Here is a 12,500-nt window from a genome sequence, read left to right as displayed (position 1 = left end):
TCTCTCTGTCTCTCTATCTATCTACCTATCTCTCTCTCTCTCTCTCTCCCCTCTCCTTCCTCTCTCTCTCTCTGTCTATCTATCTATCTCTCTCTCTCTCTCTCTCTCTCTCCCCTCTCCTTCCTCTCTCTCTCTCTCTCTCTATCTATCTATCTATCTATCTCCCCTCTCCTTCCTCTCTCTCTGTCTCTCTCTCTCTATCTATCTATCTATTTATCTATCTCCTTCTCTTTTCTCCTCAGGTCGAGTGTTTGGAGTCTGAAGAAGTGATACCAGCAGTTGTTGTTTATATTTGCCATAGGTGTTCTGTTCAGGACATACTTATCCTGGATATATAAGATTTCAATTTTCTTTTTCTTTTTTTTTCTTCTTTTTTTCGTTTTTCATTTTTAAGAAAGAATGGAGATGGTGAAGCGGGTGAAGGAGGGTTGCATGTTCTGTGTCGAATTTCGTGTACACCAAATGGTTTTCTGTTTGCTAAGATGACAGGCAATGGCAGGCCAACACTTGTGAAATAGTCATACTGGGCATAACACGTGTGTGCATGGTGGGAGGGGGTGGGAGTGCAGAACGAGCTCTTGCTGTAAAGATGTGTGCACACACACACAAAAATCGTTTGGAACAAATTGATGACTATTATCAAAAGCAAATATTCCAGACATGAATGAATGCAAATGTAGACACTCCGCGTCTTGCAAAGTTTATCTATGTCCCGACTGAACATCCTCACTTTACAAGAAACTATATCATGCGGAATCGATATCATCTGGTAAATCATTGTCCAGTGTTTATATTCCATCATCGTTTCTTTGTCCAAAAAAAAAAAATCTTCACTGGCCCACAGCCAATAAGGAAAAAAAAACTTCCTGAATAGCATGGAAATAGAAAGAAGCCCTCCTCTGAGGGAGAAGCAATGAATACATCTGTCATTTCCTGTCCACGTGTTTTCACAGCCTAGAGGCATGAATTTATGAGGCTTCAGTGTTGATGTTCAGCGTGTTGTGTGAAAGGGCGATGCTGATGGATGGCTGGCAGGGAGAGGGGTGGGGCCGGAACAAATGAAATCGTTTCACTGTGCACATCAGTGGTGTGCCGCTGGACACCTTTGTTGCTGTTCATCAGTGCATGCTGATTTCTGGACTTTTTGTTTTGTGCATGTTGCTGTGCATTTCTGTCATACTCCCTCTATATACAGCTACCGTTCTCTCTCACGTCTTTCTTTACGTCTGTGTGTTTGCCTCTGTCTCAGGCCCCGCCGCCCTCTCCTCTCTCTCTCTCTCTCTCGCTTCCGTTCCGTACAGATGTGAGCGATGTTGTGTCTCTCAGTTTGACGCTGTGTTATACTCGTACATTATACATGTATTAAGTATTCAGTATAACTACATTTATATGCGTACATGTTTGTGTGTCTCTTAGAACAACGGCAGATGTGTAAGTTGGCCAAAGTGCTAATATCTTCACCGTTGGAAAATAAAGATTCATTCATTCATTCTCTTCTTTCTTTCTTTCTCTCTCACTTCATGTAGTTTATTGTCTGAAGAAGTGATAATTATCAGTGGTCGTTTCTATAGCACTGGTAGGTTTGGTACGTTTCCTATACTGGACATAAGTATCATAGATATAATCTTTTACTTGACAAAAATTGGGTTGATAAAGACGGGAGGAAGTTGGTTGTCCTCTGTCGAGCATCATGTGCACGGCAAGGCTTATTGGTTTTGTCAAGACGACTAGCAAGGAGTTTTGGGGTAGACTTTTGAAATAGTCATTTCGTCCATAACACGCATACGTATTTTTGTGTGAATTTTATAGTGAGTGCTTACTGTAAAGATGTGTACAAAAAAAGGCATTTTGAAGAAAATAATGACTACTCTCAGAGCAAATTTCCAGACAATGAATCATTGCATATTTTTGCATTTTGTGTCTTTTAACATGTGGATGTGTCCAGAGCATATACCCTCTCTTCACAAAAAACTACACCATGTGGCAAATCATTGTCCAGTGTTTATATTCCATTGTCGTGTCATCACCCAAAAATCTTCACTGACCCACAGCAAAAACAAACACAAAAAGTTTCCTGAATAGCGTGGGATGAAATGAAACGAAGCCCTCCTCTGAGGGAGAAGCAATGAATACATCTGTCATTTCCTGTTCACGTGTTTTCACAGCCTAGAGGCATGAATTTATGAGGCTTCAGTGTTGATGTTCAGCGTGTTGTGTGAAAGGGCGATGCTGATCGATGGCTGGCAGGGAGAAATGAAATCATGTCACTGTGCACATCAGTGGTGTGCCGCTGGACACCTTTGTTGCTATTCATCAGTGCATGCTGATTTCTGGACTTTTTGTTTTGTGCATGTTGCTGTGCATTTCTGTTTCTGTCATACTCCCTCTATATACAGCTACCGTCCTCTCTCACGTCTTTCTTTACGTCTGTGTGTTTGCCTCTGTCTCAGGCCCCACCGCCCTCCTCTCTGTCTCTCTCTGTCTCTCTGTCTCTGTCTCTGTCTCTGTCTCTCTCTCTCTCTCTCTCTCTCTCTCTCTCTGTCTCTTCTTTCTTTCTTTCTTTCTCTCTCACTTCATGTAGTTTATTGACTGAAGAAGTGATAATTATCAGTGGTCGTTTCTATAGTACTGGTAGGTTTGGTACGTTTCCTATACTGGACATAAGTATCATAGATATAATCTTTTACTTGACAACAATTGGGTTGATAAAGACGGGAGGAAGTTGGTTGTCCTCTGTCGAGCATCATGTGCACGGCAAGGCTTATTGGTTTTGTCAAGACGACTAGCAAGGAGTTTTGGGGTAGACTTTTGAAATAGTCATTTCGTCCATAACACGCATACGTATTTTTGTGTGAATTTTGTAGTGAGTGCTTACTGTAAAGAGGTGTACAAAAAAGGCATTTTAAAGAAAATAATGACTACTCTCAGAGCAAATTTGCATACAATGAATCATTGCATATTTTTGCATTTTGTGTCTTTTAACATGTGGATGTGTGTCCAGAGCATATACCCTCTCTTCACAAAAAACTACACCATGTGGCAAATCATTGTCCAGTGTTTATATTCCATTGTCGTTTCATCACCCAAAAATCTTCACTGACCCACAGCAAAAACAAACACAAAAAGTTTCCTGAATAGCATGGGATGAAATGAAACGAAGCCCTCCTCTGAGGGAGAAGCAATGAATACATCTGTCATTTCCTGTCCACGTGTTTTCACAGCCTAGAGGCATGAATTTATGAGGCTTCAGTGTTGATGTTCAGCGTGTTGTGTGAAAGGGCGATGCTGATGGATGGCTGGCAGGAAGAGGGGTGGGGCCGGAACAAATGAAATCGTTTCACTGTGCACATCAGTGGTGTGCCGCTGGACACCTTTGTTGGCATTCATCAGTACATACACTCTGTTATTGTTGTGTTTGATATGGTCTGTTTTCTGATTCTGCCTCTCTGTCTCTCTCTCTCTGTCTCTGTTTCTCTCTCTCTCTCTCTCTCTCTCTCTCTCTCTCTCTCTCTCTCTCTCTCTCTGCCCACCCCCAGTCCCCTGGTTTTGAATTGTGGTCCATGGCCAAAGTTCATTAAAACAATTTCGTTCGTTCGTTCGTTCTCTCTCTGTATATAGATAGATACACGTGCGTAATCTATTGTCGCCAGCGACAATATGTGCAGACCCTCACTGTACATACTGTCGCCCCTTTGACACTTATTGTCACCGGCACACACACACACACACACACACACACACACACACACACACACACACACACACACACACACACACAAACACACACACACACACCAGTTCAATACATCTAAAATCGCAGCCAATTGCAACCAAAAAAAAAGTACCTGTATCTTGTGAAAAATAAGAACAACCAAGAAGATGCATGAAGAGTAAAATGCATTTCCCTTCTGACGGGAAAAGAAAAGAATATGATTTAAGTCTGCAACCTTTGTCTGTGGCGTGTTACTTCAGTGATGTATGAACATCTTGGGGTAGTGGTGTATGAATATCTTGAGGCAATGATGTATGAACATCTTGGGGCAGTGGTGTATGAATATTTTGGGTCAATGGTGAATGAACATCTTGGGGCAGTGGTGTATGAACATCTTGGAGCAGTGGTGTATGAACATCTTGGGGCAGTGGTGTATGAACATCTTGGGGCAGTGGTGTATGAATATTTTGGGTCATTGGTGAATGAACATCTTGGGGCAGTGGTGTATGAACATCTTGGGGCAGTGGTGTATGAATATTTTGGGTCAATGGTGAATGAACATCTTGGGGCAGTGGTGTATGAACATCTTGGAGCAGTGGTGTATGAACATCTTGGGGCAGTGGCGTATGAACATTTTGGGGCAGTGGTGTATGAACATCATGGGCAGTGGTGTACAAATATCTTGGGGCAGTGGTATATGAATATCTTGGGTAGTGGTGTATGAACATCTTGGGGCAGTGGTGTATGAATGTCTTGGGTAGTGGTGTGTGAACATCTTGGGGCAGTGATGTATGAACATCTTGGTGCAGTGGTGTATGAACATCTTGGGGCAGTGGTGTATGAACATCTTGGGGCAGTGGTGTATGAATATTTTGGGTCATTCGTGAATGAACATCTTGGGGCAGTGGTGTATGAACATCTTGGGGCAGTGGTGTATGAATATTTTGGGTCATTGGTGAATGAACATCTTGGGGCAGTGGTGTATGAACATCTTGGAGCAGTGGTGTATGAACATCTTGGGGCAGTGGCGTATGAACATTTTGGGGCAGTGGTGTATGAACATCATGGGCAGTGGTGTATAAATATCTTGGGGCAGTGGTGTATGAACATCATGGGGCAGTGGTGTATGAACATCTTGGGGCAGTGGTGTATGAATGTCTTGGGTAGTGGTGTGTGAACATCTTGGGGCAGTGATGTATGAACATCTTGGTGCAGTGGTGTATGAACATCTTGGAGCAGTGGTGTATGAACATTTTGGGGCAGTGGTGTATGAATATTTTGGAGCAGTGGTGTATGAACATCTTGGAGCAGTGGTGTATGAACATCTTGGGGCAGTGGTGTATGAATATTTTGGGTCATTGGTGAATGAACATCTTGGGGCAGTGGTGTATGAACATCTTGGGGCAGTGGTGTATGAATATTTTGGGTCAATGGTGAATGAACATCTTGGGGCAGTGGTGTATGAACATCTTGGAGCAGTGGTGTATGAACATCTTGGGGCAGTGGCGTATGAACATTTTGGGGCAGTGGTGTATGAACATCATGGGCAGTGGTGTACAAATATCTTGGGGCAGTGGTATATGAATATCTTGGGTAGTGGTGTATGAACATCTTGGGGCAGTGGTGTATGAATATCTTGGGTAGTGGTGTATGAACATCTTGGGGCAGTGGTGTATGAACATCTTGGTGCAGTGGTGTATGAACATCTTGGGGCAGTCATTTTTGAGAATCCTGGGGCATTGCTGTATGAGCATCTTGGAGCAATGATATATGAGTATCTTGAGCAGTGGTGTATGAATATCTTAGACCTCAGCACAGAATTTTCACACATTTTCTGTACTTTATAACTGTTTTACCACCTGGTGCGCCCCCAAAACTACACGAGACAGTATACATCAGCTAAGAAGAAGGAAGAAAAAAAAAAGCCCGAAATAGAACGAGATGAAATGGATCGGGACGCATTCCCAAGGGGGCGAGAAAGACAGATAAGTCTATCGCTTGCCCTTTTGGCGTGTTCTCTCACTTGAGGCGGGAATTTATGAGTCGCTGGGCGTCAGCGTCTGCCGTCCATGCGTCGTGTGAAAAGGGCTGCTGATAATCGATAACAGGGGAGGCGAATGCACAATAGGTGGGGTGGACCCTGAGGGTTATCGACATAAGTGCTTTGTGTTTACCTTCTCTGTCTCTCTGTCTCTGTCTCTCTGTCTCGCTGTTTATGTCTCTCTGTTTTTCTCTCTGTCTCTCTCTGCCTCATCCTCTCTGTATTCTAAGAATAATGATTATCGGCGTCATCATCATCTTCATCATCATCACCATCTCTCTCTCCCTCTCTCTCTCTCTTTCTCACACAATAATACACAATACACAAACTTTATTGTCTATACTTTGGTACAGAGATTTTCTTTTTGGCAGCAGCACATGTTCTCTCTCTCTCTCTCTCTCTCTCTCTCTCTCTCTCTCTCTGTATCCAAAGAATAATAATTATCACTATCATGATCATCATCATCATCATCATGTCTCTCTCTCTTGAAACATTTTTCACATCCTCTGGCTCTGTCTCTTTCTCTGTGTGTGTGTGTGTGTGTGTGTGTGTGTGTGTGTGTCAGTATGTATCCATAGAATAATAATTATCATCATCGTCATCTTCATCGTCATCTCTCTCTCTCTCTCTCTCTCTCTCTCTCTTGAAATATGTTTCACGTAATCTCTGTGTGTGTGTGTGTGTGTGTGTGTGTGTGTGTGTGTGTGTGTGTGTGTGTGTGAATTATGGAAGTGCAGTGTGTCTTTTACCTTCAAGGCAGCAATGTATTGAATTAGTCACAGTCTGGAAAATGGAGGACAAACTTGAAAGACAAACGTATCAGTTTTCACACTTTGCTTATTGTTCAGTAAACACACCTTAAAACCCACCTCTTCACAAGATAGCCTCCCTCTCCCTACCTCTTCCTTGTCTTCAGTTTCTTCAGTTTTAGAGTTATGCATGCGTGTGAATGACAAGTGTGAAAGCGCTTCGATTTGTGTCTGCACAAGATTCAGCGCTATATAAATGCTATCATTATTATTAATATTATCATTAAATATTACGTAAAACAAACCGCAACAGTCTTAAAACATAGGGTCTGGGTCGTCACGCACAATAGACACTTTTTTTCATGCGATAAGAGTGTTAAAAATTTGTCTGAAAAGTTTTTCAGGATTTCAACAAAAGGAAGGCGTTTTAGACTTCTGAGATCTTCGGGAAGTTGTTTTGTTTTGTTTTGTTTGCTTGGTGTTGTTGTTGTTGTTGTTGTTGTTTGCGTTGTTTACATGTTAAGTTGATCATTGCACAGAGATTCCTCCATAGGCAGCAATCCGTAAAAGTAGTTACATTTCTTATGAAGAGAGAGACACAGAGAGAGGGGATGAGAGAGAGTGTATGTGTGCGTATGTGTGCGCGTGGTGTGTGTGCGTGGTGTGTGTGTGGGGGGGGGGAGGGGGTAGATGTGCAATGCGGTTTGGCTGACTGAAATGGAGAGGCACGTAAATTTCAGTAATCTGTATATTTGTATATAGCTATTTCCATTTGGTGCCATTTAATTTATCTTTCTTATTTTCTATTCATTTTATTTGTTTGTTGTTTTCTTCTTATGTTGGACATGTGCTGCTGCCAAAAGAAAATCTCTGTACCAAAGTATAGACAATAAAGTTTGTGTATTGTATTGTATGTATTGTATTGTATTGTATTGTATTGTAAGTATGCAACAAGACTAGCAGGTTGCCGTGGAGGTCCTGTTTCATTTGAACGTTTCTCCGAGGGCCAGAGAGACTGAGGAATGTGATGCTTCCTTTCTTGTATAACACCACTCTTCGGGCATGAATGTGTGGGTTGCTAGGCTTCTGAGAATATGAGCCCTCAATGCGTTTTGAAGAAAATTGCCTGCGACTAACCATGGGTAATAATGTGGTATGAAACCACACACGCGCAGACACACACAGATAGATAGATATATATATATATCGAGAGAGAGAGAGAGAGACAGGGAGAGGGAGACAGATCCATACCTGTATGTCTTCGTCTTATTAAAGATATACAAAAAGCGTTAAAATATACTGTCTTGGTTTAAACTCTCTCCATACGAACGGCGAAAGAGACGACGTTAACAGCGTTTCATCACAATTACTATCATCAAAATATTGCAAGTGGAAAGCTCTTATACTGAAGACGTGAATGTTGACAAAGATTACCACAATTCTGACGACGGAAGCTAAAGGTTGGGTCATTCAGACACCCACTGGACATCCGAGGGGTCTGTGTAGAGGAGAAGAGAGGACTGGCCGTACTGAGTGAGTTAAACCTTTTAAACTGAATGGGGCTGGGGGTTGGGTTGGTGATATAGAGAACACATTTTCATCAATGTTATATTAGTCTTCTTTCTGTTCTTCCAAAAAGGAATGCTTTGTTAATATGCACAGCACACGACAGTTCAGTTCAGCACCGTGCAGAGTGCTTTCGGGGCTTGCTTTTGCTACACGCTCCTGACTGCTGACCTTCCATACCTTTTCAGTCACAAGCCATGCAAACTCTCTCTCTTTCGTTCTGTGTGTGTGTGTGTGTGTGTGTGTGTGTGTGTGTGTGTGTGTGTGGTGTGTGTGTGTGTGGTGTGTGTGTGTGTGTGTGTGTGTAATGTTTATTGAAAGGCGCTTTGAGCTCTCTTTAAGGGAGGAAAGCGCTCAGCAAATGTCCATTATTATTATTATTATTATTATTATTATAGTCAGACAAGAAGACACAGACATACACAGACACACAGACAGAGGCAGACACGAAGACACAGACATATACAGACACACAAACAGAGACAGAGACAGACAAGAAGACACAGACATACACAGACAGAGAGACAGAGACATAGGCAGACAAGAAGACACAGACAGAGACATAGGCAGACAAAGAAACAGACATACACAGACAGAGACATTGACAGACAAAGAAACAGACATACACAGACAGAGACATTGACAGACAAAGAAACAGACATACACAGAGAGACAGAGACATTGACAGACAAAGAAACAGACATACACAGAGAGACAGAGACATAGGCAGACAAAGAAACAGACATACACAGAGAGACAGAGACATTGACAGACAAAGAAACAGACATACACAGAGAGACAGAGACATTGACAGACAAAGAAACACAGACATACACAGATAGACAGAGACATTGGCAGACAAAGAAACACAGACATACACAGAGAGACAGAGACATTGGCAGACAAAGAAACACAGACATACACAGAGAGACAGAGACATTGGCAGACAAAGAAACACAGACAGACACAGAGAGACAGAGACATTGACAGACAAAGAAACACAGACAGACACAGAGAGACAGAGACATTGACAGACAAAGAAACACAGACATACACAGACACAGATACAGAGACATTGACAGACAAAGAAACACAGACATACACAGAGAGACAGAGACATTGACAGACAAAGAAACACAGACATACACAGACACAGAGACAGAGACATTGGCAGACAAAGAAACACAGACATAAACAGAGAGACAGAGACATTGACAGACAAAGAAACACAGACATACACAGACACAGAGACAGAGACATTGACAGACAAAGAAACACAGACATACACAGAGAGACAGAGACATTGACAGACAAAGAAACACAGACATACACAGACACAGAGACAGAGACATTGGCAGACAAAGAAACACAGACATACACAGAGAGACAGAGACATTGACAGACAAAGAAACACAGACATACACAGAGAGACAGAGACACAGGCAGACAAGAAGACACAGATATACACAGACACAGAGACACAATCTTTGAAAACTGGTCTGAAAACACATCTTTTTGAAAACGCCTATCCATAGACTTTCCATACCTTTTCAGTCACAAGCCATGCAAACTCTCTCTCTCTTTCATTCTGTGTGTGTGTGTGTGTGTGTGTGTGTGTGTGTGTGTGTGTGTATGTGAGGTTTAATGTTTATTGTAATGCGCTTTGAGCTCTCTTTAAGGGAGGAAAGTGCTCAGCAAAAGTCCATGATTATTATTATTATTATTATCATTATTATCATTATTATTACAGGCAGACAAGAAGACACATACATACACAGACACACAGAGAGACAGAGACACAGGCAGACAAGAAGACACAGGCGTACACAGACACACAGAGAGACGGAGACACAGGCAGACAAGAATGACAATCGGGCAGACATGGAGACACAGAACTAGAGTCATGTCATGGAGAGACGTGGAAACGGAGACACCTTGAAACTGGGAAACCAGAGGTCGACGGCAGATATACACAGACCTTGCACACACAGAGACAGAGACAGAAGCAGACGAGAGGGCAGCACTGGCAGGCCTCCAGACAGACAGAGACCTTAGAGACAGAGACCTTAGAGACAGAGACGGGAGACAAAGAGACAGGGGGGCGAATTCCCACAGACACCATTCTTTCTTTCTTACCTTCTTTCTTTCTTTCTTTCTTCTCCGTTCTTTCTTCAGCCAGGAAAGAAGAACTCCTTTCTAAGTACACTGATTTATCGTCGGGCCAGATGTCGTCTCCCAGCTATTGTGTAGCTGGATTGCCTCCCATTTTTTCTTTTCTCGCAAACGGAAGGATTCCTTTTGTGACGTGGTTTTTGGGGGGTTGGTTTTTTTCGATATCCGTCGGTGTGTGTGTGTGTGTGTGTGTGTGTGTGTGTGTGTGTGTGTGTGCGTGCGTGCGTGCGTGCGTGTGTGTGTGTGTGTGTGTGGTGTGTGTGTGTGTGTGTGTGTGTGTGTGTGTGTGTGTGTGCGTGTGTGTGTGTGTGTGTGGTGTGTGTGTGTGTGTGTGTGTGTGTGTGTGTGTGTGTGTGCGTGTGTGTGTGTGTGGTGTGTGTGTGTGTGTGTGTGTGTGTGTGTGTGTGTGTGTGTGTGTGTGTGGAGACAGGGCTGTGGGGAAGGAAAAGGAGAAAAGGAAGAGGTGGGAATGGGAGGTGAGGGGGTGGAGGTCTGTGTGGGTGGGTGGGGGAGGGTTTGGGATGGCTCGGTTTCTCTGTGTGTATGTGTGTGTGTGTGTATGTGTGTGTGTGCGCGTGTGTGTGTGTGCGTTTGTGTGTGTGTGCGTTTGTGTGTGTGTGTGTGGATGTGTGCGTGTGATTTTGATGGTGATGGTAATGATGAAAATAATGATGATGACGAAGACGATAATGACAATGACGATTGTCTGTACGGTCCCTCCCTGCAGCCTTGCTGAGCGCCGCCATCTTCGGCAACGTGTCGTCCATCATGTTACGCATGTACCAGGGGTCGGACGAGCTGCACGAGAAGCTGCAGAGTGTGAAGGACTTCGTCACCTTCCACCACATCCCCAAGACCCTGGCCAACAGGCTGCAGGAGTCCTTCCAGCACAACTGGGCCTACACCAACGGCATCGACATGAACAACGTGCGTACTTCCGTGTCCTTTCGTGTCCGTTCGTTTGTGTGTGCGTGTGTGTGTGTGTGCGTGTGTGTGTGTGTGTTTGTGTTTAGGTGTGTATATATATATATATATATATATATATATATATGGGGGAAGGCGATCGTGTGTGTGTGTGTGTGTGTGTGTTTAGGTTTGTGTGTGTGTTTAGGTGTGTATATATATATATATATATATATATATATATATATATGGGGGAAGGTGATCGTGTGTGTGTGTGTGTGTGTGTGTGTGTGTGTGTGTGAGGGTGGATGTGCGTGTGTAAAGGGGAATGTTGTGGGAGTGTCAACATCGTTAGAAATAGCTTAACGTATGCAAAAAAATAAAATAATTTAAAAAAAAAAATTTTTAATAGCCGAACATTTGAATACATTAACACGATAATATCGGTCATAAATCCAATGTCCCCTTTTCAAGGGATCGACATGAGATATAAAAAGCGCCTTACTTCTAGTGTTTAATCAATGTTGGTCTGCTCGTTCAATTTATCAGCATTAAGATGACATATCCACGTGGATTACGTTTCGTTATGATGATGATTGTAGTAGTAGTAGTAGTAGTAGTAGTAGTAGTAGTATATTAATTTTTTTCAAATGAACTAGTAGTAGTGGTAGTAGTAGTAGCAGCTGCATATCTTTGAAATGAAATTATTTTGTCTCCACCATACTTTCGTTACTTCTCTCTTTGTTCCTATCATGTAGACGGGCACAATAGCCGAGTGGTTAAAGCGTTGGACTTTCAATCTGAGGGTCCTGGGTTCGAATCTCGGTGACGGCGCCTGGTGGGTAAAGGATGGAGATTTTTCCGATTTTTCATGTCAACATATGTGCAGACCTGCTAGTGCCTGAACCCTTTTCGTGTGTATATGCAAGCAGAAGATCAAATACGCACGTTAAAGAACCTGTAATCCATGTCAGCGTTCGGTGGCTTATGGAAACACGATAACATACCCAGCATACACACCCGCGAAAGCGGAGTATGGCTGCCTACATGGCAGGGTGAAAACGGTCATACACGTAAAAGCGCACTCGTGTACATAAAGTGAACGTGAGAGTTGTTTCCCACGAACGCAGAAGAAGAAGTTCCTATCATGTAGGATAGTCAGTCGCGTCCGACTATGACCACCAAAACAGCAGAGGAGGCAGCTGCTTCCGTGACTATCTGGGCTAGAATTTGATTATAGTGGTAGAGTGTCTTGCCCAAGTTACACCCCCACACTCTCGGAGTTTAGGACAGTCGGCTTTGGAATGGTTCCCAAAGGCCAACTAGCCCCCAAAGCTGCAGCACTAAGAGCCAATGC

At 43.1% G+C, this 12,500-nt stretch overlaps 1 protein-coding gene across 1 annotated transcript in view; it reads left to right on the top strand.

Moving 5' to 3' along the window:
- LOC143277757 (voltage-gated inwardly rectifying potassium channel KCNH6-like) overlaps window positions 1-12,500 on the top strand; it is a 167,040-nt gene that overhangs the window by 111,994 nt on the left and 42,546 nt on the right. The window contains exon 7 of the mRNA XM_076582660.1: window positions 10,968-11,167. Within this exon, the coding sequence (XP_076438775.1) occupies window positions 10,968-11,167 (200 nt within the window). The remainder of the gene's footprint in view (window positions 1-10,967; window positions 11,168-12,500) is intronic.

This window comes from Babylonia areolata, chromosome 35 (genome assembly GCF_041734735.1).
Source record: "Babylonia areolata isolate BAREFJ2019XMU chromosome 35, ASM4173473v1, whole genome shotgun sequence".
NCBI lineage: Eukaryota > Metazoa > Mollusca > Gastropoda > Neogastropoda > Buccinidae > Babylonia > Babylonia areolata.
Note: the sequence above shows the minus strand (reverse complement) of the source record. Positions and strands in the feature narration are given on the sequence as shown.